The following is a 24,264-nucleotide window of genomic DNA, read 5'->3' as shown; positions in this document are numbered from 1 at the left end:
CTTAGTCTCTTTGATAAGGAGGATTGTTTGGCTCAGGGACCTTGTCTACCAGAGCAGAATGGGTAGCAGAATTTGTGCTTGGGCCATTTGAGGCTCTCCTGATTTTACCAGATGTCAAGACAGCACATAATATTGAGTCTTGATTTTAGACTCTGTGTCACAGAAGAGAACACAGGCCTTGAAATGCTGTTTACTACAGTTTTCAGGGGATCTGGGTAGAAGGCTATGGAAGATAAATAGAGTTGTCTGATTTTGTGGGGAAAGATAAATGGCATAGTGGCTAGAAAGGAAGTATCACAGTAACCCATATGGAGTGTCCTAAGCAGAGATCTCTTCATAGTATTCGGTTCAGCGTACATTCATCGATTGGCTGTGCCGTCCTAGGCCCTCCCAATGCTTAACCAGGTTCAGTTGACCACTCTAGATCAGGGGCGGTTTGACCTCCAGTTACTTTGGCAGCAGCCAGGAAGGCCGCACTAGCTTTGTAGACCAGATCACTGGAATGTGTTCTGTAGGAACTGGAGTTGGTGCCGGGGCCATCGATCTATTCACCTCAGGCCTTGTAATTGGAGTCCTCCATATTTGGTACGTTGTATTCCTAGAGCGATTATGGTGTCTGTTTTTCTGATTGGAGCCAAAGGCAGGTGCAAAAGGGAAGGATTGGAAGATGACTTGAGACTTTTTAAAGATGAAGAGTTGTGGGGCGCCTGGGTGGCTCAGTCGGTTAAGCGCCCGACTTCGGCTCAGGTCATGATCTCGCGGTCCGTGAGTTCGATCCCCATGTTGGGCTTTGTGCTGACAGCTCAGAGCCTGGAGCCTGTTTCAGATTCTGTGTCTCCCTCTCTCTGGCCCTCCCCTATTCATGGTCTGTCTCTCCCTGTCTCAAAAACAAATAAATGTTAAAAAAACATTAAAAAAAAAAGATGAAGAGTTGCTTAAAACACAATAATTTGATAGGGAAAAAGTGATTGGAGAACAGGGAGTCTCGTATATATAGTGCTTTGTTCCTCAGAGTGGGTTCCTGAACCAACAGTATCCATATCACCTGGAGCTTATTAGAAATGCAGAATTCAGGCCCCATCCCAGAAATTCGGGATCAGAATCTTCTCTTTGACAGGATCCCAGGTAAGAAATCTTTCTGTGGATAGAAGGCAAGAACTTTAGGTCAGGCAGACTGGATTAAAATCTCATTTCCTTTACTGATTTACTGTGTGATCTTGGGCCGGTTCCTTAACCTTTCCACTATCAGGACTTATTGTAAATTGGATTTAATTATCTTGCTGGATTCTTAGTGTTAAAGGAGGTGACATAAAAAGTGCTCAGAAACATAAGTAAAGTACTTAATTATTAGTAGCTCTTATTAGGGGTTATTTGATAAATAATACTCCTACGCAGTTTGACAGACTATGAAAAGAACGAGCAGGAGGATATCATTAGGGCTAACTCTGTCATGAGACATGAGTTGATAATTGAGAAAAATAGGGTCTCTTGAGCTGGTGGGGCAGTGGATGTGGTTCCTCACTAACCCGTTCCCTCAGGGTGAGACTGTAAGTATACTTGTTAAGTAACCAAGAGTTGACAGCTGTGCTTCTTAATGGCTTCTGAGCTCTTGGAAGGGAGAATTATCTGCAGAAGGGGTAGCTAGGTCTTGGCATCCAGCAAGGCCTTCACATTTTAGAGGACAGAACCATATTTTGAGAATTGAGACCTGCACTCACTTCTTTGCCTCGTTAACTCATGATCCTTAACAAGGCATTTAACATGTCTGAGCCTTAGCCTTCACCTGTAAACGAGATTAAATGGAGTTTGGTATAACTCCCAGTACACAAGCAAGATAGCATGTCCAGATCATGCTTGCTTTGCGTCTGCCACGTTGCTCACTGGACAGCATTCAAATCCCCGCAGGTGAATTTTATGCCTGACGCAGCCGGCCACTTTGGAATGCTCACTCCTGGCGTTCTTCGGAGCTGTTCAGGCTACTTGGAGTTCCCAGCGACCAGAATGTATCTCAGGAAAGCACACAGGCCATTCGTGTATTGCTATAAATCTCAAGGACGGGAATAGTTGTGGTAGACTAGCATTTGGAATGGAATGATGATGGTAGTGATACCATCATCCATTAGAAACAACAATGGCAATACATACAAGAAGACACTACCATGAATCCAGGAGTGCCAAATGCAGAAACCTCCATCCCTCACACTACACATTACTGCCTTTCAGGCCTTCTGTGTAAGAGACAAGACCAAATGACAGCTGCTTTTGAACTTGAGAAATCTGGGCCCGCGAAAAGCTGCAGTCACCCTTCTTTGACCTCACCCATCCACCTTGTATTCTCAGAAATAATTGCTAGTGGTTCTCTTTTAACTTAGCTGATTCCTTAGATACCTTACATTTTAAATCATCTTTTTGTGTGAAGCAAATGCCCCATTTCTTGTCTCTAAATGTGTGATCTTTGCTCTAATTATGTTGAGAGTGCCTGTTATTTCACCTGACTCTGGTTGTTTGTGAGACTAAATAGCCATGGGGTTGAAGCCGACTTGGATCAAAGAGGAACTCAGCCTCTCAGGACCTCAGTTTCCTCCCTTAAAAAGGGAAGAGATTGGACTAAGGTCATTTGGTCGTGCGACAAGAGTACGTGATAGATAAAGTAATGAACTTCTGTTTGCTGAAAGCAATGAATAGGGCTCTCCAAGGTCTCTTCCAGCTCTCTGGTTCCAGCAGAGCATAGGCATCAAGGTAGAGGTAAAGATTTTATTCAGGAGAAAGGGGTTATCAACAGTGACGGGAAGGGGTGGGGGGGGGGGGGACTTTAAGCAGATAAGGTTGCATTGAGCCAGACCATAAGAGAGAGATCTCAGACCATGAGATAGGTATGCCAAAGGGGAGTGCAGAATTGTTAGGGGAACCAGAATGGAGGACCCTTGATTAAGTCACAGAGTGGCTTTTCTCTCTTGGATATTGGAACACAAATCCAGGCAGAGGTGGGTCCAACTTCTACTCCAGGGAATTCTATGATACAGGATGTCTAAGGCAACAAACCTATGTAGACAGCCAATATAGACAATATAGGAGCCTGTTCTTTCTTTCCATTGCTAAACATTTTCCTGATTAGTCCATCTCTCCTGTCACTGGTAAAGCTCTGCTTTAATTGTGTTATTCCTATTTCAGAAGCTCCTCCCTCAAAGCAGGTATAAGTTCCTCTGCTTATTTTCTGGGCTCTCTAACCCTGCATACCCTTGTGCTCCATACTTCTCTTCCACCAGTGCTTTTGGAGACCCACCCTAGCCAGCCCGGGGTCCGTAGTAATGATGGCAGCTAGTTACTAGATGTCTTTCCAAAGCCAAGTGCAGTGCCAGTTGCCTGAACACATACACTGTTTCTAGCATACATGCTAAGCGTGCCTCTTCCGGAACTGATCGTGGTTCTTCCTCTGTCTGGAGTTCTTTTCCTTTCACCCTGGCCTGTTGAAATTGTGTCTGCCACGCACCTAACTTGGCGTTTACCAGCTCTAGCTCCTTTCCTTTTCCTTGCCGCTCACTGGGATCGGTCTGTTTTGTTTGTTTCCTCTTCTTCCTTTCCTTCTTCTTGTCTGTTATGGATTGAGTCTTTTTAAGAGTTCTGTTTTTAAGCATTCCAGCACGGGGTCAGCTTTATTACCAACTCCCTGTGGACAAAGATCTTGTTTTATATTTCACTTGGTTCCCACACAGCACCTAGCAGGGTGCTGAGTAAACAAAAGGCAGATGACCCACAGTTAGTAACTGGATGACACGGGCGTGTGGCGGGCTGAAGACGGACGGGAAGTGAGTGTAGTAAATCGGGGAAGGGGAGGTCCGGTTCCTGACAGACAGAAAAGAGCCTCCGACTGCTCTCTAGCAGTAGCAGCAAAGAAAGGCCTTTGAGTGCTTTTTTGCTATAAGGACATTGCCAGCAATTGTGGATTTCAGAACATCTACACTATTTAAAGTAAGCAGTGCTTATCGAGAATAAGCCTTTAGTGTTGTTGTATTCTTCCTTGTTCATTGAAGGGATTTTGTGTTTTCTATGAACTATGACTTAGTTCTCACCTTTGCTTTTTCTGGTTTTTCTCATTTCCTTTTAAGTGAAGGAATCCCTTTATTTAAAAAATTTTTTTCAAATATTTATTGAGAGAGAGAGAGTGCGCACGCGAGCACGAGAGGGGGAGGGGCAGAGAAAGAGGGGAGACACAGAATCCGAAGCAGGCTCCATGCTCCAAGCTGTCAGCACAGAGCCTGACACGGGACCTGAACTCACGAACGGTGAGATCATGACCTGAGCCCAAGTCAGGTGCCCAACCGACTGAGCCACCCAGGTGCCCCAAGAATCCCTTTATTTTTAATGTTTACTTATTTTTGAGAGAGAGAGAGAGAGAGAGAGAGAGAGAGCGCGCACATGTGCAAGTGGGGGAGGGGCAGAGAGAGGGGACAGAGGACCTGAAGTGGTCTCTGCACTGACAGCAGCAAGCCAATGTGGGGCTTTGAAGTCACGAACCATGAGATCATGACCTGAGCTGAAGTCAGACACTCACCAGCTGAGCCACCCACGTGCCCCTAAATCCTTTTTGGAAGTAGACAGAATAAAAATATAAGTGAATGAATGAATGAATGGATGGATGAATAAGTAAATAAATATTCCTTGTGCTCCTTTTAGAAAGCTGGCCTAGTTTCCACTTTGTGTTGAATTCCCATTTGGGTTTTGGGTCATTACGTAGCACTCGGTTCAGCCAATTAAGTTTTTTCTAAGTATCTTTATTCTATATCAGTATAGTCTTTTCTTGAGGCTTTAATATTGTTCCTTTGAGGAACAGCCATCTTTCTGGTGCTCTTTTGTTGCTTAAATGTTCTTCCCTTGGGACCTTTGACAATTTTCCCAAGCCCAGCAATTTCAGTAAGTGCTTAATAACATAAATTAGGTTTGCCTCTATACAAGAATCTACAGGACTTCACTTAAGAGTCCAACATGCAGTGTTCTAACTCTGAAAGATACACTTTCACAACATCGTATCTAGTGCCATATTCTCTCTGTTCAGTTTCACATCTTTACAAAGGGAATTAGGGCAAACAATAAAATATATGTTAGAGGCTCTTATGTTTTAGCTGTGAGATCAGCAAAGTATAGTTTAGCCTCTGTAGTACTCAGTAGCCCCCAAATCACCAGTGTATCCCTCATGATTATATATTAGATTTATTTAATAACAGTATTCTGTACCTGAAAGTAGTCTACAGAGATGATACAGTTTAATTGTTTATTTGTAGATAGATATTTCAGCTGTCCTGTCAGATGGCTACTTGGAAAACTAATGAGGATGACCCACAGTCTCTTTCTAATAGTCATAACCACCAACAAATGGAGTAGTTTCTATGTGCTGGGCACCATTTCAAGTGTAAACATGCCCACACATTAATTCTCTTACAAGTAACACATAGCTGATTTTTTAAAAACCCAATCAGAGAATCTCTCTGCCTTTTAACAAGAAAGTTCAGTCCATTTCTGTTGTGATTACTAATACATTTGGACTTCTTTCTGCCATCTTCAGTTGTTATCTACTTAATACGATTTTCTCTTGCCTTTCTTTCTCCCTTTTCTCACTTGCTGTTGATTAATCACATATCCATTACTCTCTTTTGTATCCCTTGTTTGCAAATATTAATCTTGCTTCTATTCCCCTACATCCTTACTTGTTAACACTTCACTTAGACCAAAGGCTAAAGTCAATCAGTCACCCTCTTGACCCTTGGAACGCCCTGACTCTGTTCTCCTTCTCTGCTCTTCCCGTGTTGTTGTTGACTGTTTAATTTCGGAGAGGCAGTGGGTTTCTAAGAATGCGGGACCTGAGAGCCAGGCTACCAGAGTTTGGACCTTAGCTCTGCCACACATTAGTGTAAACCCTGGTTAAGTAATGTAACCTCTTTGTGCTGTTTTTTTTTTTTTTTTTTTTTTTAAATCTGTAAAATGTGGATAAGAGTACCTGCTTCATAAATTATTCAAAGAGTTAAATGAGTTAATTTATGCACAGTATTTCGAACAATGCCTGGCACATAGTAAGCATTCAGTAAATGCTAGCTACTTCGGTTGTCATTTTTCTACCTTGTTTTTAACCTCTCCTTCCAGTACCCATTTTTAAACAGTCAGTGTGTTTTCGGTATCCTAACACATTTCTTAATTTCTTTTTTATTGAAATATAATTAACAACTGAGCTTAGGTATTAAATTTGAAGAGTTTTGACAAACAGCTATTCTTTAAACACCACCCAAGATAAGATGTAGAACATTTCCATTCCCCAGAAAGTTCTTTTGTGTCTCTTTCCATTCCCTTCCCTACACCATCCCCACAGCCTCCACACTCCTCATTTTTATCACTGTAAATTAGTTTTACCTGTAATTCTATTTCCTATAAGTTGAGTCCTATGTATGTACTCTTTTGTGCCTGACTTCTTTGACTTCACATAATAGTTCATTTTGTTTTGTTTTAAATGTTTAATTATTTTGAGAGAAAGAGTGCACACACATGGGGGAGGGGCAGAGAGAGACTATTAAGCAGGGTCCTTAGTGTGGAGCCTGACATAGGGCTCAATCCCACGACTCTGAGATCATGACCTGACAAGAGTCAGATGCTTAACCAACAGAGCCACCCAGATGCTCCTTAACATAATAGTTGTGAGGTTTATCCATGTTGTTGCATTTATTAGTAGTTTATTCTTTATTGTAAGAAACCTCCACACTCCCAGGTGGTTGTACTATTTTACGCTTCAACCAACAACGTATGAGAGTTTGGTCACTTGGCATCTCCAACATTGGTGTTATTAGTCTTCCTGATTTTAACTTTTCCGGTTTACTTGTTTAGCTGTTTCTTTGCTTGCCACTTGCTATTTTTTCTTGCATTCTATCCCCCCCCACCCCACCTTTTTTGGTTCAGTTTCCTTCTTAAAGTAATTCTTCCGGTAACCGTCTGTATCTGTTTGTTTGAAGATAATTTTATTGTGACCTGGATGTTGAAGCTTGATTGTTATTTCCCTTAATATTCAAAAATTGTTACTGCATTTTCCTCTGGCATCTGTTATTAAATGAAAAGTCTGTATCTGTCCAGTTGTCAGTCTTTTGTAAGTAGTGTCTTTTCTGTTGTTGTTGTTGTTGTTGTTGTTGTTGTTGTTTTACAACTTCTTTTTCTCATTGTTGTTAATATTTTGAAGTTTCCATTCTGAAGACTCATGTTCGTCTTTAATTCTAGAAAGAGCTCCGCAATAATATCTTCAGATTGCTTCTACATATTCTCCATTGTTTCCATCTGGAACACTTATAAATTTTTAAGATTTATTTATTTTTGAAAGAGAGCGTAAGCTCTGGGTAGGGGCAAAGAATGAGCCTGTCACCACAGACTCTGTGGTGACAGCAGTGACCCCAGTTTGGGGCTCGAACTCAGGAACTGTGAGATCATGACCTGAGCCAAAGTTGGAGGCTCAACCGACAGAGCCACCCAGGCGCCCCATCTGGAACACCTATGAGAGGCATGCGCTGCCTTCTCATTCTGTCTTCTGTATCCTTTAGCTTCCCTTTCATGTTTCTGTTTTTATAAACTCTGCCATCTTCTGAGTAATTTTCTCAGACTTCTCTTCTTAATTACTGATTTTATCTTTAACTGTATCTAGTCTATTTACTTTATCAATGGATGAATGCAGTGATTTCAGTTTTTATTCCTAGGAGTTCTTTCGGTTCTTTTTCATATCTGATTATCCTTTTGCCATGTTATCTTGTTCCTTGATTATGACTTCTCTTCATTTTGCCTGTTTATTAAAATGAAACACAATTTATAGCATTTTTCACAGTATTCTATTATTTTTATGATTTTCAGTTCTTGGGGCTGCTGGTTATTGCAGTTAATGTCTTTCCTTCTCATGATTCATCTCATGTGACTTTTTAGTTTTATTTTTGCCTTGTGGGGATGGTGTAGGGAGCCTCCTCCTGTGACACTGTAGCATTTCTCTTATCTGGGCAAGGCCCCTCTTGTTTGATTTTATTTTTCTTTCTCACCTTCAACACCTACCGTCATTGCCCTCCCCTGCTACAGGTACCCCCTCTAATGTATTGGATAAAATGTCTTTAGCTACATATGTAGCTTTGTCTAACGTATAGTACTATTTAGATTATGTGTTTTAGTTCATATAAATGCTTATTATGCTCTAGATCTTGTTCTGGCTGTTAGTTTTTCACTCAACACTGGGTATCTATCCACGTTCTGTCTGAGTAGCTAGTTGTTTCTTTCTAATGCACTATTTTCCATAGTATGCATCCAGGGCATTTCCTTACTGTCTTTTAGTGATAGACATCTAAATTGCCTCTCATCTCCCTGCTACCCAAACAATGCCCCAGTAATCTTTCTGGCCATGTTTCCTTATGGACCCATGTAAGAACTCCTCTAGGATATGCATGCAGGAGTATGATTACTGGGTTGCAAGGCATATATGCAGAGAAAATTTCACTAAATATTACCAGAATGTTCTTCCAGAATAGCTGTATCAATTTATATACTCACCAGTGGTACCCTAGATTCAAATTCAAGTTCTACCATGTGTTACTGTGAGACCTTAGAGAAATTACTCAACCTCTCTGGGCCTTAGGCTCTTCATCAGTAAAAGGGGATAATTACAGAATCTGCCTCATCAGGTTGTTGAGAGGACAGAATGAATTAATATATGTAAAGCATATTCCTGAATATAATAAACTCTTCCTGAATATAATAAGCATCAAATAAATGCCAGCTCTTATTACTGCTGTTATAACCACTACAATTACTACTTGTCAGTTAATCAAAAGTAAGCTTTTCCTTCTCTTAATTGCCTGGTTATATCATTTGCTCCTTTTACCCCTACTTGAATTTTAATTTTTTTCCTAAGATTTGCAGGAATTACTTAAATCTCATACTAACTCCTTGTTGACTTTAAACTCTGCAAATATCATCTCCTGATTTACCATTTGTCCATTGTCTGTTAATCATGTTTTTGATAGAAATCTTTACCATCAATGCAGTGAAATTCATCATTACCCCCCCCCCCTTTTTTTTTTTTTTTTTTTTTGGCATTTGGGGCATTACGAAGTTTCCCTACCCCTGCTTCAAAGACCCCCTCTGACATTTTCTACTGTTAGCCTTTATAGATTTACCTTTCACGTTTGGGTCTTCCTCATATGGTTTGTAATAGTGAGTTCTGTTCTGTGTTTTTCTTCTTCCCCGTGTCTCTGTGCCTTGGGTTGTGAAAGTATTCTGGGTTTTTTCCGCGGCACGTCAAAGACCAGTTTGGATGTTAATTTCTCAGCTCAGGATTCCTGTATGATACAGATTTGCATACCTACACATGCCTCTGTGTGGCATAGGCCTACATTTTAGATTTCTTGTGGGTGCCTTTTCCTTTTAAGGCATAGATAATTAACAACTTTTATTGCTGCTTCCCTGAGTCAGTGAGCAGAGATTTTTTTCAGACAGTGTATCAAGGAAGGATAGATATTTGAGTCTCTGGGCTTTACACAAGGGTCTCAGTTTCAACTCACCCACCTTCTACCTGCCTGAAGCTGTATTTCTAGTCTCCATGTGAGGATTAATGCTTTCTCCTCCAAGCCCAGGGCCTGGATTGGAGTTTGAAACCCCTGTGGGTCACCGTGGTCTCAACATCCACTTACTGTTCCAGCTTTGATTTTGATGTCTCTTTCATTTTAGGTGCTTGGGATTTCCTTTTTTTTTTTTTTTTTTTTTTTTTTAAGCTTGACTATATATTTTAAAAGCACTTTTAAAATGTTTTATCCAGCATTTCTGTGTGTATGAAGTGGGAGAAAAGGTCCATTTACATCAGCTCAGTGTGCCATTTTGCCAAAAGTCCGCTCTTTAATTAGTATTCCTATTAATCTCAGTAATTTTCAACTTTCAACATTGCCAGCTTACATATTAAGTAGCCCTTGATCACCCTTGAATGTTTTCTGCCTTAACTACCTCCATTCTCCCTTTATTGCAGGTTGATAACTATGTTTTAGTATCTGTATATTGGTAAACCATATAGTTCAGTTCAATTTTTTTTTTAACTTTGCTCAGTTGCTTATTCTGCTACAGTGACTCTATTATTTTCTCATCTAATCTAGTTGTTGACAAAAATATGAAATAGCTCTGACTACAAGATTCTGTAGTTAATGCTTAAAATACCTCCCTCTGGTCATTGGTAGATCTTTTGTTTTTTAATCTGATGGAAGATGTGGATAATTTCCCTAGAAAAAATTACCAAAACCGACATTTAAAAAAAATTTTTTTTTAATGTTTATTTATTTTTGAGACAGAGACAGAGCATGAACAGGAGAGGGTCAGAGAGAGGGAGACCCAGAATCTGAAGCAGGCTCCAGGCTCTGAGCTGTCAGCACAGAGCCCGACACGAGGCTTGAACTCACAGACCGTGAGATCATGACCTGAGCCGAAGTCGGAAGCTCAACTGACTGAGCCACCCAGGCGCCCCCCAAAAATGACATTTTAAGTATGTTTTAGTTTTTCCTGAAAATAAAATCTCAGTCACTTACTTCATATTAATAAGAATGTTTAAAAAGATCTAATGTACATCCAGATAAGTCTTTTGATTTACTGAATCCACAAGGCCTATGTTTGCTCTTAGGGGAAAAAAGGCACATTCTGTTGATAAAATTCATTTTTTAGAAAAACTGTAGTGCCTGTTAGTAGTTTATACTTTGTGCTGTCTGCACACTGAATTCTTGTTCTGATTTTATTCTCAGTTATTAAAACAAGTTAATTTACAAATTTTAAGAACTATCTCCTTTTTAACAAAAATATAGCTCCTACTTTTGCCTCGTTAAAATCTTACAGCATCTGTTTTGTTTTGTTTTGTTTTCCACTAGAAAACCAGGAGATACGGATTCCGGTCCTGCCCCTGCGGCTACTAGTGTCACATGTCAGCTCCCAGTCTGCACTTTATTTCTTTAAAAAAAAGTATGCATTTTTGTGATCCAGATATTAAGACAAATTGTATTCAAACAGTAGGGGTAGATATTCTTTTTTTTTTAATTTTTTTTTTTAACGTTTATTTATTTTTGAGACAGAGAGAGACAGAGCATGAACGAGGGAGGGTCACAGAGAGAGGGAGACACAGAATCTGAAACAGGCTCCAGGCTCTGAGCTGTCAGCACAGAGCCCGACGCGGGGCTCGAACCCACAGACCGTGAGATCATGACCTGAGCCGAAGTCGGACGCTCAACCGACCAGCCACCCAGGCGCCCCGGGTAGATATTCTTAAAGATACTGTGAGTAAGCTAAAAAAAATTCTATGAATTCATGAATGTTCCACAATGTTCAATACCACGGTATATAGGTAAGGTTTGGGGTGATGAGAACCGAAAGATTTACATTCGTTTTATGAAGGTTTTTAAATAAATGAACTTTAATTCTTAGAGAAGTTTTAGGTTTACAGCAAGATTGAGAGTACAGAGTAGAGTTCCCATGTAACCCTGCCTCCCCCCGCAGGCTCCCCACTATCTCACAACACAGTGATACATTTGTTACAGTCAGTGAACCTACGTGGACTTATTATCACCCAAAGTCCGTAGTTTCATTAGGGTACTCTTTTGGCATCGTCCACTCAGTGGATTTTGACAGATGTAGAATACATGAATCTACCATTGTGGTATCGTAAAGAATAATTTCACTGCCCTAAAAATCCTCTGTTCTTCACCTATTTATCCTTGCCTTCCTTCAGCCACCGGCAACCACTGATCTTTTGACTGCCTCAATAGTTTTGCCTTTTCTAGAATTTTGCCTTTTTCTAGAATACAATAGTTGGCTTCATACAGTATATAGCCTTTTCAAATTGGCTTCTTTCACTGAGCAATATGCATTTAAGTTTCCTCCATGTCTTTCTATGGCTCGTTCCTCATTTCTTTTTAGTGTAGAATAATGTTCTATTATCAGGATGTGCCACAGTTTATTTATCCATTTACCTACTGAAAGTCATTTTGATTGCTCCCAAGTTTTGGCAGTTCTTAATAGAGCTGCTATAAATATCTGCGTGCACCTTTCTGTGTGGGCAGTTCATTTGGGTAAACACCAGGGAGCACAATTGTTGGATCATACGGTAAGGGTATGCTTCGTTTTCTAAGAAACTGCTAAGCTGTCTTCCAAAGCAGCTGTACTATTTTACGTTCTCATTAGCAATAAATAGGAGTTCTTGTTACTATACATCCTGACTGCATTTGGTATGGTCAGTGTTGTGGATTTGGGCCGTTGTAATAGGTCGCTTTAATTTGCAATTCTCTTAGGACGTATATTGAACATTGTTTTCATATTTGCTTCTTGTACTTGCTGTCTGTATCTCTTTGGTGAGAGGTCTGTTAAGGTTTGGGGCATTTTCTAGTCAGGTTGTGTGTTTTCCTGTTGTTGAGTTTTAAGAGTTCTTTGGGTAGTAGTCCTTTAATAGATGTGTCTTTTGCAGATATTTTATTCTAGTCTGTGGCTTGTCTTCTCATTTTTTTGACATTACCTTTCACAGAGCAAAAGTGTTTTTTTTATAATTTGAAATCTGGCTTCTCAGTTATTTCTTTTAGGGATCATGCCTTTGGTGTTGTTGCTGAAGAGTCATCACTGTACTCAAGTTCATCTAGGTTTTCTCCTATGTTCTTTTCTTATTATTTTGAGAAAGAGAGCGAGCAGGGGAGGAGCACAGAGAGGGAGGCAGAGAATCCCAAGCGGGCTCAGTGCTGTCAGTGCGGAGTCCGACATAGGGGCTCGATCTCACCACTATAACATGTGAGCCGAAGCCAAGAGTCCACTTAACCAACTGAACTACCCAGGTGCCCCTTCTGTGTTGTTTTTAGTTTCCTAGTTCTATGTTTCACATTTAGATCTGTGATCCATTTTGAGTTAAATTTGCGAAGGCCGTGAGGTCTGTCTCTAGATTCATTTTTTTACATGTGGACGTCCAGTTTTTGTAGCACTATTTGTTGAAAATACTATCTTGCCTTGTCTTGTCTTTGCTCCTTTGTCAAAGATCGATTGACTGTATTTTTGTGGGATGATTTATCTGCTCTTTTACCAATACTGCACTGTCTCAGTTACTGTGTCTTTGTAGTAAGCCTTGAAATTGAGTAGCGTCAGTCCTCCAGTTTTTGTTACTCTCCTTCAATACCGAGTTGGCTAATCTGCCTCTCCAAATAAACTTTAGAAACAGTTTGTCAGTATCCACAAAATAACTTGCTGCGATTTTGATTAGGATGTGTTGCGTCTATAGATCAAGTTGGGAAAAAACTGAAATTTTGACAAAACTGAGTCCTCCTATCCATGAACATAGAACATCTCACCGTTTACTTAGTTTTTCTTTGATCTCTCATCAAAGTTTTATAGTTTTCCTCATATAACTCTTATACATATTTTGTTAGACTTACCGTTAAATATTTCATTCTTAAAATTTTGTTTTTAGGTCCTAATTAAGTGGTAATGTTTTAACTTCAAGTTCTACTTGTTTATTGCTGATATATAGGAAAGTGATTAATGTTCATATATTTACCTTGTATCCTGCAATCTTGCTATAATTGCTTATTAGGGTTTTTTTTGTTGTTGATTTTTTTGCTGGATTTTCTACAGAGACAGTCATCATCTGTAAACAAAGACTGTCTTATTCCTTTCTCCCCAATCTGTAGACTTTTTATGTCCTTTTCTTGTTTTATTAATTAGCTAGAGCTTCCGGTACAATGCTGAAAAGCAATGGCGAGAAGAGACACCCTTACCTTGTTCCTGATCTTAGCAAGAACAAGTTTCTCTCCATTAACGATAATGTTAGCTGTTGGTTTTTGTAGATGTTGTTTATCAAATTGAAGAAGTTTCTCTCTATTCCTAACTTGCTGAGAGTTTTTAATCATAAATGCATTTTAGATTTTGTCAAGTGATATGATAATGTAATTTTTCTTCTTTAGCCTGTTGATGTGATGGATTACATTTACTGATTTTCAAATATTGAACCAGCCTTGGATACCTGGGATAAATCCCTCTTGATCATGGTGTATCATTCTTTGTATATATTGTTGGAGTTGATTTGCTAATACTTTGTTGAGGATTTATGTATCTTGGTTCATGAGAGATGTTAGTCTGTGTGTGTGTGTGTGTGTGTGTGTGTGTGTGTGTGTGTGTGTTTCCTTCTAATGTCTTTGTCTAGTTTTAGTGTTAGTTGTAATGCTGGCTTCATAGAATGAGTTAGGAAGTATTCTCTCTGATTCTGTCTTCTGGAAGAGATTGTAGATATTTGGTGTAATTTTGTCCTTAAATGTCTGGTAGAATTCACCAGTAAACCCATCTGGGGCTGGTGTTTCCAGTATTCATTACTCAATATCTTTAATAGATTTAGGCTTATTCAGATTGTCTCTTTCTTCTTGTGTGAGTTTTGGCAGATTGTATCTTTTAAAGAATTGATCCATTTTGTCAGAGTTATAAAATTTGTGGGCATAAAGTTGCTCATATTTTTTGATTTTCCTTTTATTTTATGTGAAACCTATAGTAATGTCCCTTTTTTCATTTCTGTATGAGTAACTTGTGTTTTTTGTTTTTTGTTTTTTGTTTTTTCCTTAGTCTGGTTAGAGACATACTTATTTTATTGATCTTTTCAAAGAAAGAGCTTTTGGTTTCATTGATTTTTCTTTATGCATTTACTCTTTTCAATTTCATTTATTTCTTTGCTAATTTTTTTCTACTGTTTAATTGGATTTACTTTGTTCTTGTTCTATCCCAAGGTGGAGGCTTAAATTATTGGTTTTAGATCTTCTTTTCTGAAAGCACATTCAGTGCTATAGATGTTCTTCTAAGCACTGCTTTTGCTGCATTCTACAAATTTTGATGAGTTGTATTTACATTTTCATTTAGTTTAGGACCTATATATTTTTAAATTTCTACATCCAACATGGGGCTTAAACTCATGACCCTGAAGTCAAGAGTCACCTGCTCCATCTACTGAACCAGCCAGGTGCCCCCTAGTTAAATTCCTCTTGCGATTTCTTTCTTGACCGATGTGTTATTTAGAAAAACGTGTGTTGTTTGGGGTGCCTGGGTGGCTCAGTCGGTTAAGGGTCCCAACTTCAGCTCAGGTCATGATCTCACGGTTCATGAGTTCAAGCCCCACGTCAGGCTCTGTGCTGACAGCTCAGAGCCTGGAGCCTGCTTCGGATTCTGTGTCTCCCTCTCTCTCTGTTCCTCCCCTGCTCATGCTCTATCTCTCTCTCTCTCTCAAAAATAAATAAAGATTAAAAAATTTTAGAAAAATGTGTGTTGTTTAATCTCCAAGTATTTGGGATTTTCCAGCTATCTCTTTGTCATTGATTTCTAGTTTAATTCTATTGTGGTCTGAGAGCAGAGATTGTATTTCTATTCTTTTTAGTTTGTTAAGGGAGTTTTATGGCCCAGAATTGGTCTAGTTGGGTGAATGTTCATGTGATCTTGAGAAGAATGTCTAATCTGCTGTCGTTAGATGGAAAGTCTATCAATGCCCATTATACCCCGTTGACTGGTAGTACTGTTGACTGCAACCGTGTCCTTACTGAAGTTCTGCCTGCAGGACCTGTCCATTTTTGATAGAGGGATATTTAAAGTCTCCAACTATAATAGTAGATTTGTCTATTTCCCTTTTCAGTTCTTTCACTTTGCCTTGTTTTGATACTCTGTTGTTAGGCATATGCATGTAAAAGATTATGTCTTTTGGAAGTATTGACCCCTTTTCTATTTTGTAATGCCCCTCTTTATCCCTGATCGTTTTTTTTTTTTTTTTACTTTGAAGTGTGTTCTGTCTGAAATTAATATAGCTACTCCTGCTTTCTTTTGATTAGTACTAGCATGATATATCTTTCTCTGTGGATTTACTTTAAATCTATATGTCTTTATATTTGAGGTGGGTTTCTTACAGATAACATAGAGTTTGGGTCCTGTTTTTCAGTCTATTCTGATATCTGCCTTTTAATAGGTGTATTTAGACCATTGATGTTTGAAGTGATTATTGATATAGTTGATTTATATCTGCCATATTTGTTAATGTTGTATATATGTTGCCCTTGTTCTTTGTTCCTATTTTTGTCTTCCAAGTTTTTTTCATTCTTTCATGGTTTTTAATTGAGTATTTGACCTGAGTCCATTTTCACTTCTTTCCTAACATATCGGTTATACTCCTTTTCAGACTTGTTTTAGTGGTTGCTCTGTAGTTTGCAGTATACATTTATATCTAATTCAAGTCCACTTTCAAATGACACTATACTATTTCACAGGTAGTGCAAGTACCATATATACCAATAAAATAATCCCAATTTTCCCCTCCCATCCCTTGTATCATTGCTGTCATTTATTTCATTTATATATATGTAAGTATATCAAGACATAAACATACATAATCAAATAAATTGCTGTTATTTTGAACAGTTATCAGTTATATCAATTAAGAATTAAGAAATAAATGTTTTATTTTACCTTCACCTATTCATTCTCCAATGCTTTTCTTTATGTAGATTCAGATTTCTGTACTTTATCGTTTTCCTTCTCTCTGAAGAACTTCTTTAACATTCCTTGCAAGGCAGGTCTAATGGCAACCGAGTCTCTCAGTTTTGCTTGTCTGAGAAAGGCTTTATTCCACCCCCCCCCCCACTTTTGAAGGGTAATTTTGCAGGGTACAGAATTCTAAGTTGGTTTTTTTCTCTTACACTTCAAATATTTTATTCTACCTTCTTCCTGTTTGCATGGTTTCTGAGGAGGAATCAGAGGTGATTCTTATCTTTGATCCTCTAGAAGTTAGAGTGGTCTTCCTCCCCACCCCCCCTTTATTTGGAGATTTTTTTTTAAGTATTAATTTTCTGTAGTTTGAATATGATATGCCTAAATGTAACATTTGCTGCTTACCCTGCTTGGTGTTCTCTGAGCACCCTCAACCTGTGGTGTGGTATCTGACATTGATTTGGGGAAATGCTCAGTCTTATTATTCAAATATTGCTTGTGTTCCTTTTACGTTCGGTTCCATCGAATATCCCCACTGAACATATGTTTTACCTTTTGCAGTTGTCTTGCAGTTCTTAGATACTCTGTCCTGATCTTTTCACTTTGCTTTTCAGTTTGGGACGTTTCTATTGTTATATCAATCCTCAAACTCAGAATTCTGTAAAAAATTTTTTTTTATGTTTTATTTATTTTTGAGAGAGAGACAGAGTGTGGGTGGGGGAGGAGCAGAGAGAGAGGGAGACACAGAATCCGAAGCGGGCTCCAGGCTCTGAGCTGTCAGCACAGAGCCCGACGTGGGGCTCGAACTCACAGACCGTGAGATCATGACCTGAGCCGAAGTCGGACACTCAACTGACTGAGCCACCCAGGCACCCCCAAACTCAGAGATTCTTTCCTCAGTTTTTTCCAGTTTTCCAATGAACATATCAGAGGCATTCCTAATTTCTGTTATGTTTTTGACTTGTAGCATTTTTTTTTCATTTTTTCTTATTTCCATCTTTCTTCTGTTATTCATCCTTTCTTGTGTGTTGTCTACTTTTTCCATTAATGCCCTTAGCATATTAATTGTGGTGTTTAAAAATTTTTGGTCAGAGTGGTGCCTAGGTGGCTCAGTTGGTTAAGCATCAAACTCTTGATTTTGGCTCAGGCCACGATCTCACATTTTTTTTGAGTTTGAGCCCTTCGTTGCGCTCTGCACTGACAGCACGGAGCCTGTTTGGGATTCTCCCCCTCTCTGCCCTCCCCACCCACTCTCAAAATAAATAAATAAACTTAAAAAAAAACCAAACAACCAAACACTTCTTGGTCAGATAACTCCTGACATATTTGAGTGTAGTTCTGATGCTTGTTCAGTCCTTAAAGCTGTAATTTTTGCCTTTCAGTATGTCTTGAAAGTTTTTCTTTTTTCTTTTTTAATTTTTTTAATGTTTTTATTTATTTTTGAGACAGAGAGAGACAGAACATGAGCAGGGGAGGGGCAGAGAGAGAGGGAGACACAGAATCTGAAGCAGGCTCCAGGCTGTCAGCACACAGCCTGACACGGGGCTCTAACTCACGGACTGTGAGATCATGACCTGAGCTGAAGTCGGACGATTAACCGACTGAGCCACCCAGGCGCCCCTTGAAAGTTTTTCTTGAAAGGTAGACATAAAGTACCGGGTAAAAGGAATTGTGGTAGGGGCGCCTGGGTGGCTCAGTTGGTTGAGTGTCCGACTTTGGTTTAGGTCATGATCTCACGGTCCGTGGGTTCAAGCCCCGTGTTGGGCTCTGTGCTGTTAGCTCAGAGCCTGGAGCCTGCTTCCGATTCTGTGTCTCCCTCTCTCTCTCTGCCCTTCCTCCATTCACACTCTGTCTCTCAGAAAATGAATAAACGTTAAAAATAAGTAAATAAGTAAATATATATATGTATACACACATGTATATATGTATGTGTATATATAAATCTATAATGAGTGAGCATTTATATTTATATAAATATAAAAAATACACGTGTGTGTGTGTATATATGTGTATATATATATATATATATGCACACATATATATACATACATACATACAGAGAAAGAAATTGTGGTAAATAAGCCTATAGTTGATGGGATGATAAGGTACAGGGGAGGAAGTGTTTTATAGACTGATGATTAGGTCTCAGTGGTTTGGTGAGCCTGTGCCCCTGGTCTGTGAACTTCACCAGTGTTTTTCAGAACCTCCCCCGCCAACACACATCTTGGGGCAGGATGGCTAAAAGTGGGGTGAAGTGTATTTTCCTTCCCCCAGTTAGGTATGAATCTGGTAAAATAGCTTCTCCTGAAACTAGGCCTTGTTAAGAACAGAGTGCTCTGGTATATTTAAAAATGGTTAGTTCCCTCCCTTCCTCTGCCTGAAGCAGGAGGAGGTTTTTCTCCTATATTCACCCCTTAGAGCTCCTGCAGGTAGAACTCACAAAATTATGACTTGGTCCCTCTGGAGTTTTTAACTCAGACTTGTCCACCCTGAGCCTGAGGCAGTTTGTCAATTGCATTTTTTTGTTTTGTTCCTGGTGTGGTTCCCACCATGTGTCTGTTGGTGGGTTTCTGTTCTGAGAAGTTGCAGTTCTCCGAATCTGCCTGTCTTTCTCTCCACTTTGGGGGATAGCAGTTTTGCCCTGTGACCTCAGTTCTCTGACAGATCTAAAAAGAGTTGTTGACCTTTCCATTTTTTTTCAGCTTTTTACTTGTTGTCAGGATGGAATGGTGACTTCCTAAGCTCCTTCCATGCCAGACCAGAAACCAGAACTTGGAAATATTTATATTTTTATCTGTCAGCTTCAAATGTGGGAAATTAAAGCAATGGTGGTGGACTAGAAGGGGATCATCCACAATCTTGCTAACAAAGGCAACCAGTGTTATTCTGACATTTGTCCCCCCCACCCCACCCCCTTGTCAGTGCATTTTCTTTTCCTTATCCGAGTGAGATTATACAGTTTGGCTGTCTATGATCATAAGATCATCAAACCCAAAACTGAACTGGATGTCCTCTTCCCTAAACTTTTCTTATGTTGTCTGGATCATCTCAGCATCCACCTTCACGTACCATACCAGGACCTGGGAGCTGTCTCTCTCTTCCCTCGCATCCGCTCATACTCTTAAATCATGACAGTTACATTTTCTGAGTATTTTTGGTTGTCTCTTTCTCTCTCTTCTCTTGCCACTTTTCCGGGTCAAAGCCTTCATTGATTTATCTCTGAACTATGCAATAATAGAGCCTGTCTCCAGCATTATCTCCCTCAATTCTGTGCAGATGTCACTTAGGTGATACATTTAAGATGCCTCTCTGACCATGCAACTTCCCTACTTAAAGCCTTTGAAACCCTTCAGTGTTCCTCATTCCCTTTCAGATAAATCCAAGCTCCTAAGCATGGCCCATGTATCTGTGGCCACACCCCCTGCCAGATTTAGCCCCTGATACTCCCTGTCCAGTATCACTGACATCCTTACACCTCCCCCTCCCCCCCTTCCCCCCCACCACTGGGGATGTTTTCTTGTTCATGTGCCTCACGCAGGCTCCCTGCTTCGAGCGCCTGTTGTCTTTCACTGTCTTTCCCTCGTCAGTGCCTACTCATTTATTCAGGCCGGTCAGCTCCTCCTCTAACTGCCTGACCTCCCTGTTCCGAAGCTGGGTTTCTGGGTGCAAATCTCTGCCATTAGCTTTCCTTCCATTCGTTTATTCATGCCACCATCTAATCAACAACATCGTGTGAGGCAGAATTTTAAGCTCTGGGACATAGCAGACGATTTTAACAAGTTCCTTCCCTAAAGGAGCTTACATTCCAGTGAAGGGAGATACACGATGATGAGTAAAAATATATGTCATAGGTGATAATGCTATGATGATAAATAGAGTAAGAGGAATGGAATGGAGAAGAGGCTCCTATTTAAAGGACATAGGGAAGCCTTCAGTGATGATGGGGCCTTAGAGCAGAGACCTGATGGAAGTGAGAGTGAGCCATGCACACGTGTGGAGACACCTGCAAGATGAACATGCTTAGTGTGTTCCGTGATCGGCGAGGAAGGCAGTGTGCTTAAGGTGGAATGAGTGAGGGAGAGCGGGTGGAAGGTGACATCAGAGAGTTAATGCCAACCAGGTTATGAGGAGGAACGTAGGCCATTAGGAGGACTTTGGCTTTTGGCGTTTACTCTGAGACCAGAAGCCCAGGAGGCCTTTGTGCGAAGAAGGGACAGGATGTGGCTGTGTGCTAAGAAGACCCCTCTGATTCCTGGGGTAGTGCTGGAAAGGGGCAGAGGCATGGAGACGGTTAGAAGGGATCGCTGTCGTAGTCCAGATAATAGGGGACGGGGGCTTGGACTGATCACAGAGAGCCAGGGGAGGCAGCAGGAAGTGATTGGGTTTTGGATATGTGTTGAAGGTAGAGCCAACAGGATTTATAAAGGATTCCATACGGGGTAGGAGGAAAAGACGGGAATCAAGGTTGACTTTTGAGTTTTGTTCTGAACAGCTAGAAAGACAAAATTGCTATAAAATGGGAAGGTGGCAGGAGAGTTTTAGATACAAGTTGAAACAACCTATCAGGCCTCCGATTGGAGATGCTGAGTAGGTAGCTGGAGGTGTGCATCTGGACTCCAGAGGACAGGACTGAGCTTGAGATGTCACCCTGCAAACTGACAGGATAAGGATAAACTGCATAGTCCGGATTTGTTGATATTTCTTTTTATTTATTTATTTATTTATTTATTTTAACATTTATTCATTTTTGAAAGACAAAGAGAGACGGAGCGCAAACGGGGGAGGGCTGGAGAGAGAGGGAGACACAGAATCTGAAACGGGCTCCAGGCTCCGAGCTGTCAGCACAGAGCCCAACACGGGGCTCGAACTCACTCACAGACCGCGAGATCGTGACCTGAGCGGAAGTCGGCCGCTCAACCGACTGAGCCAGCCAGGTGCCCCAGGATTTGTTGATATTTCAAAAGTGTGGAATTAGATGGGACAGAAGACAGGAGAGATGACTGAGTCCTGGAATATTCCAAACTGTAGAGGCCAGTGTGACCCAGGGGACCCAGCAAAGGATGCTGGGTGGTGAGGTCACAGGAGAACCAGAGAGAGCAAGAGCAAGTGAAACAGGTGTTTGCAGCGGGAGGGAGTGATGACCCGTGTCCTGTGTTGCACATAGGCCAGATGAGATGAGGCCAGCGTATTGAAGGTCCGTTTATGTAACTGTATGAGCCTTCTTCGTTTGGCTGAGAACTCACCGGAAGCAGGGGCGCGTACAGCTCTGACTTGGGTGGGACGCAGATGCTGTTGAACAGCTGTTTTCCTCAGGCTGGTTCTCTCCCTACCTCTGAGCTCCAGTCTCATCTGTAAAATGGGGAAGGTTTCCACTGAGTCACTGTGAGGATCCCGCGAGAGCTTCCAGATGAAGCGCTAAGCGTGGTCGCTTCCGTGTATTAAGCGCGTGACGGTTGCCGTCATGAACTTAGCGTACCTGGCGCAGCGCCCCTCCCTGTTGAGAAGCGTTTGTCAGATGCGCCAGTGGGTTGCCCGTTTGTCTGACTGTTCCGTTCGTGGCGTCCCCCTTTGTGCCGGTGAGGTGTTAACGTGGCGCTTTCTGGGTTTCCCTGGGATGCAGCGCTGATCCGCAGACAGCGGATTCCGGAGGCGAGAGGGCGAGACGTCCTCGGGGCGGGGCCGCTGCCATGGAGCTCCCCAGCTATGGCCGGCAGCTGCTGCAGCAGCTCTACACCCTGTGCAAGGAGCAGCGCTTCTGTGACTGCACCATTTCCGTTGGCACCATCTACTTCCGGGCCCACAAGCTCGTCCTGGCCGCGGCCAGCCTCCTGTTCAAAACCCTGCTGGACAACACCGACACCATCTCCATCGACGCGTCTGTGGTGAGCCCCGAGGAGTTTGCCCTCTTGCTGGAGATGGTGTACACTGGCAGGCTGCCTGTGGGCAAGCACAACTTCTCCAAAATCATCTCTCTAGCCGACAGCCTGCAGATGTTCGACGTGGCCGTGAGTTGCAAAAATCTTCTCACCAACCTCGTAAGCTGCTCCGTTCAGGGCCAGGTGGTGCGGGATGTCTCCGCACCGTCCTCAGAGTCACTCAGGAAGGAGCCCGAGAAGCCCGAGGTGGAAACCCTTTCCCCCGAGGGTGCTGCAGAGCCTCGTTGCTCCCCGGAGGATTCTGCCCCTCCGGGGGGCCCTGTGAAAGCCGAGACCGAGGAGGCGGTCCATACGGTCGCGCAGGAGATGAGCGTGGGTCCTTCCACCGCCCAGGAGATTCCGGGGAATGCAGACGCCCCGGTGGAGACTCCTCGTACAGCTGAAGTTTGTTCCCCCTCCCCTGCCGGACAAGCCTGTAGTGCGGCGAAGGAGGCGAGCACGGAACCAGGTAACATTCGCGTAACAGTTGTTTTGTGATCCGTCCCTCTGTTGTCAGTTACTATGTTCAGTGACTCTTGTGGAGTTTTTGTTTCTTTTTTTTTTAAAGTTTGTTTATTTATTTTTGAGAGAGAGAGAGAGTGAAGGGGAGGGGCAGAAGGAGAGGGAGAGAATCCCAGGTAGGCTCCGGGCTGCCAGTGCATAGTGACCCCGGGGCTCGAATTCAGGAAATGTGAGATCGTGACCTGCGTGAAACCAAGAACCGGACGCTCAACCCACGGAGCCACCCAGGCGCCCCAGGAGTTCTTTTGTTTCAGTGATGAATTTACTGAAGACCACTGCTAGATAGGCAACCAAAATCCAATCCAGTCCCACACAAAATCCGAAGCAAAACTCCTCCTGGGGCATTCTTCTTTTAAAAGTGTTTGTGTTTTTGAGTGTTGGAAGTCTGAAGATGAACTACAGAGCAGAAAAGCAATACTGAAATAGTGATGTATCAGTTTTGATGTCTACCCATTATTCTAACCAGGATGAGGCTGGCACAAAGGAAGAAGCTGTAAGAGACACTGTTCTTTGTTACCCATAACTGATGTGTCAGGTGTCAGTTATAGATGCAGTATGTGCCCTAAAGGTCATCAGCTTAAACTTTTAAAAATCACTTCAAATGATGAATCACTGATTTTTTTTTTTTTTTATTATGTTTTGTTTTGCGCTCAGAGTATGAGAGGAAACGCCATCAGCTGAATTTTCTTCTAGAAAATGAAAGTATCTTCTCTGATGCACTCTTGGTTACCCAGGACGTTTTAAAAAGACTAGAAGAATGTTCAGAAATTAAAGGTGCACAGGAGGAGGTAGGTCCTGCGAGTTTTGTTTGTTTGCTGGTGTCCAGTGTTCTCTGGACACCAGATCAGCCTTCCATATGGGGCAGAACAATGAAAATGCAAAATACCTCGGGTCTCAATTTTTTCAAACTTAAATTTTTTTGGCATTTAGTCTCTAAAGAGCCGTCTTGCAACAGTACTAGGCAATGTGCTTTCAAAACCTGAATCCCAGCTTTCAACCAGTTTTGATCCAGGATGCTTAACTGATCATACCATTTCCTCCTGATTAATCAAGGGTAAAATGAAGCAGAGGGTAGTCATGGATAACCCCAAATCAAGATCAAATGATAAAAACCAAAGCAGAACAACAAGAAATACTCAAAACGTGGCACGTCAAGGATTTAATACAAACCTTACATGGTAAACTGTAGTCAGTGTTTAGGAATACGGTAGCCATTTTCAGACACAAAACAGTAATGGTGAACATTTATTGAGTACTTAATATGCTACACTTGGGACACATGTTATCACATTTAATTCTGACAGAAATCACC

General features: G+C 41.3%; 1 protein-coding gene across 3 annotated transcripts in view; it reads left to right on the top strand.

Moving 5' to 3' along the window:
• ZBTB40 (zinc finger and BTB domain containing 40) overlaps window positions 1-24,264 on the top strand; it is an 80,355-nt gene that overhangs the window by 19,540 nt on the left and 36,551 nt on the right. For all 3 annotated transcript variants that reach the window (XM_049617858.1, XM_049617857.1, XM_049617859.1), the window contains exons 2-3: window positions 22,136-22,899; window positions 23,607-23,740. In XM_049617858.1, the coding sequence (XP_049473815.1) occupies window positions 22,136-22,899; window positions 23,607-23,740 (898 nt within the window). The remainder of the gene's footprint in view (window positions 1-22,135; window positions 22,900-23,606; window positions 23,741-24,264) is intronic.

The sequence above is a fragment of the Panthera uncia genome, assembly GCF_023721935.1.
Source record: "Panthera uncia isolate 11264 chromosome C1 unlocalized genomic scaffold, Puncia_PCG_1.0 HiC_scaffold_4, whole genome shotgun sequence".
NCBI classification, from domain to species: Eukaryota; Metazoa; Chordata; class Mammalia; order Carnivora; family Felidae; genus Panthera; species Panthera uncia.
This window is presented reverse-complemented; position numbering and strand designations above follow the sequence as displayed.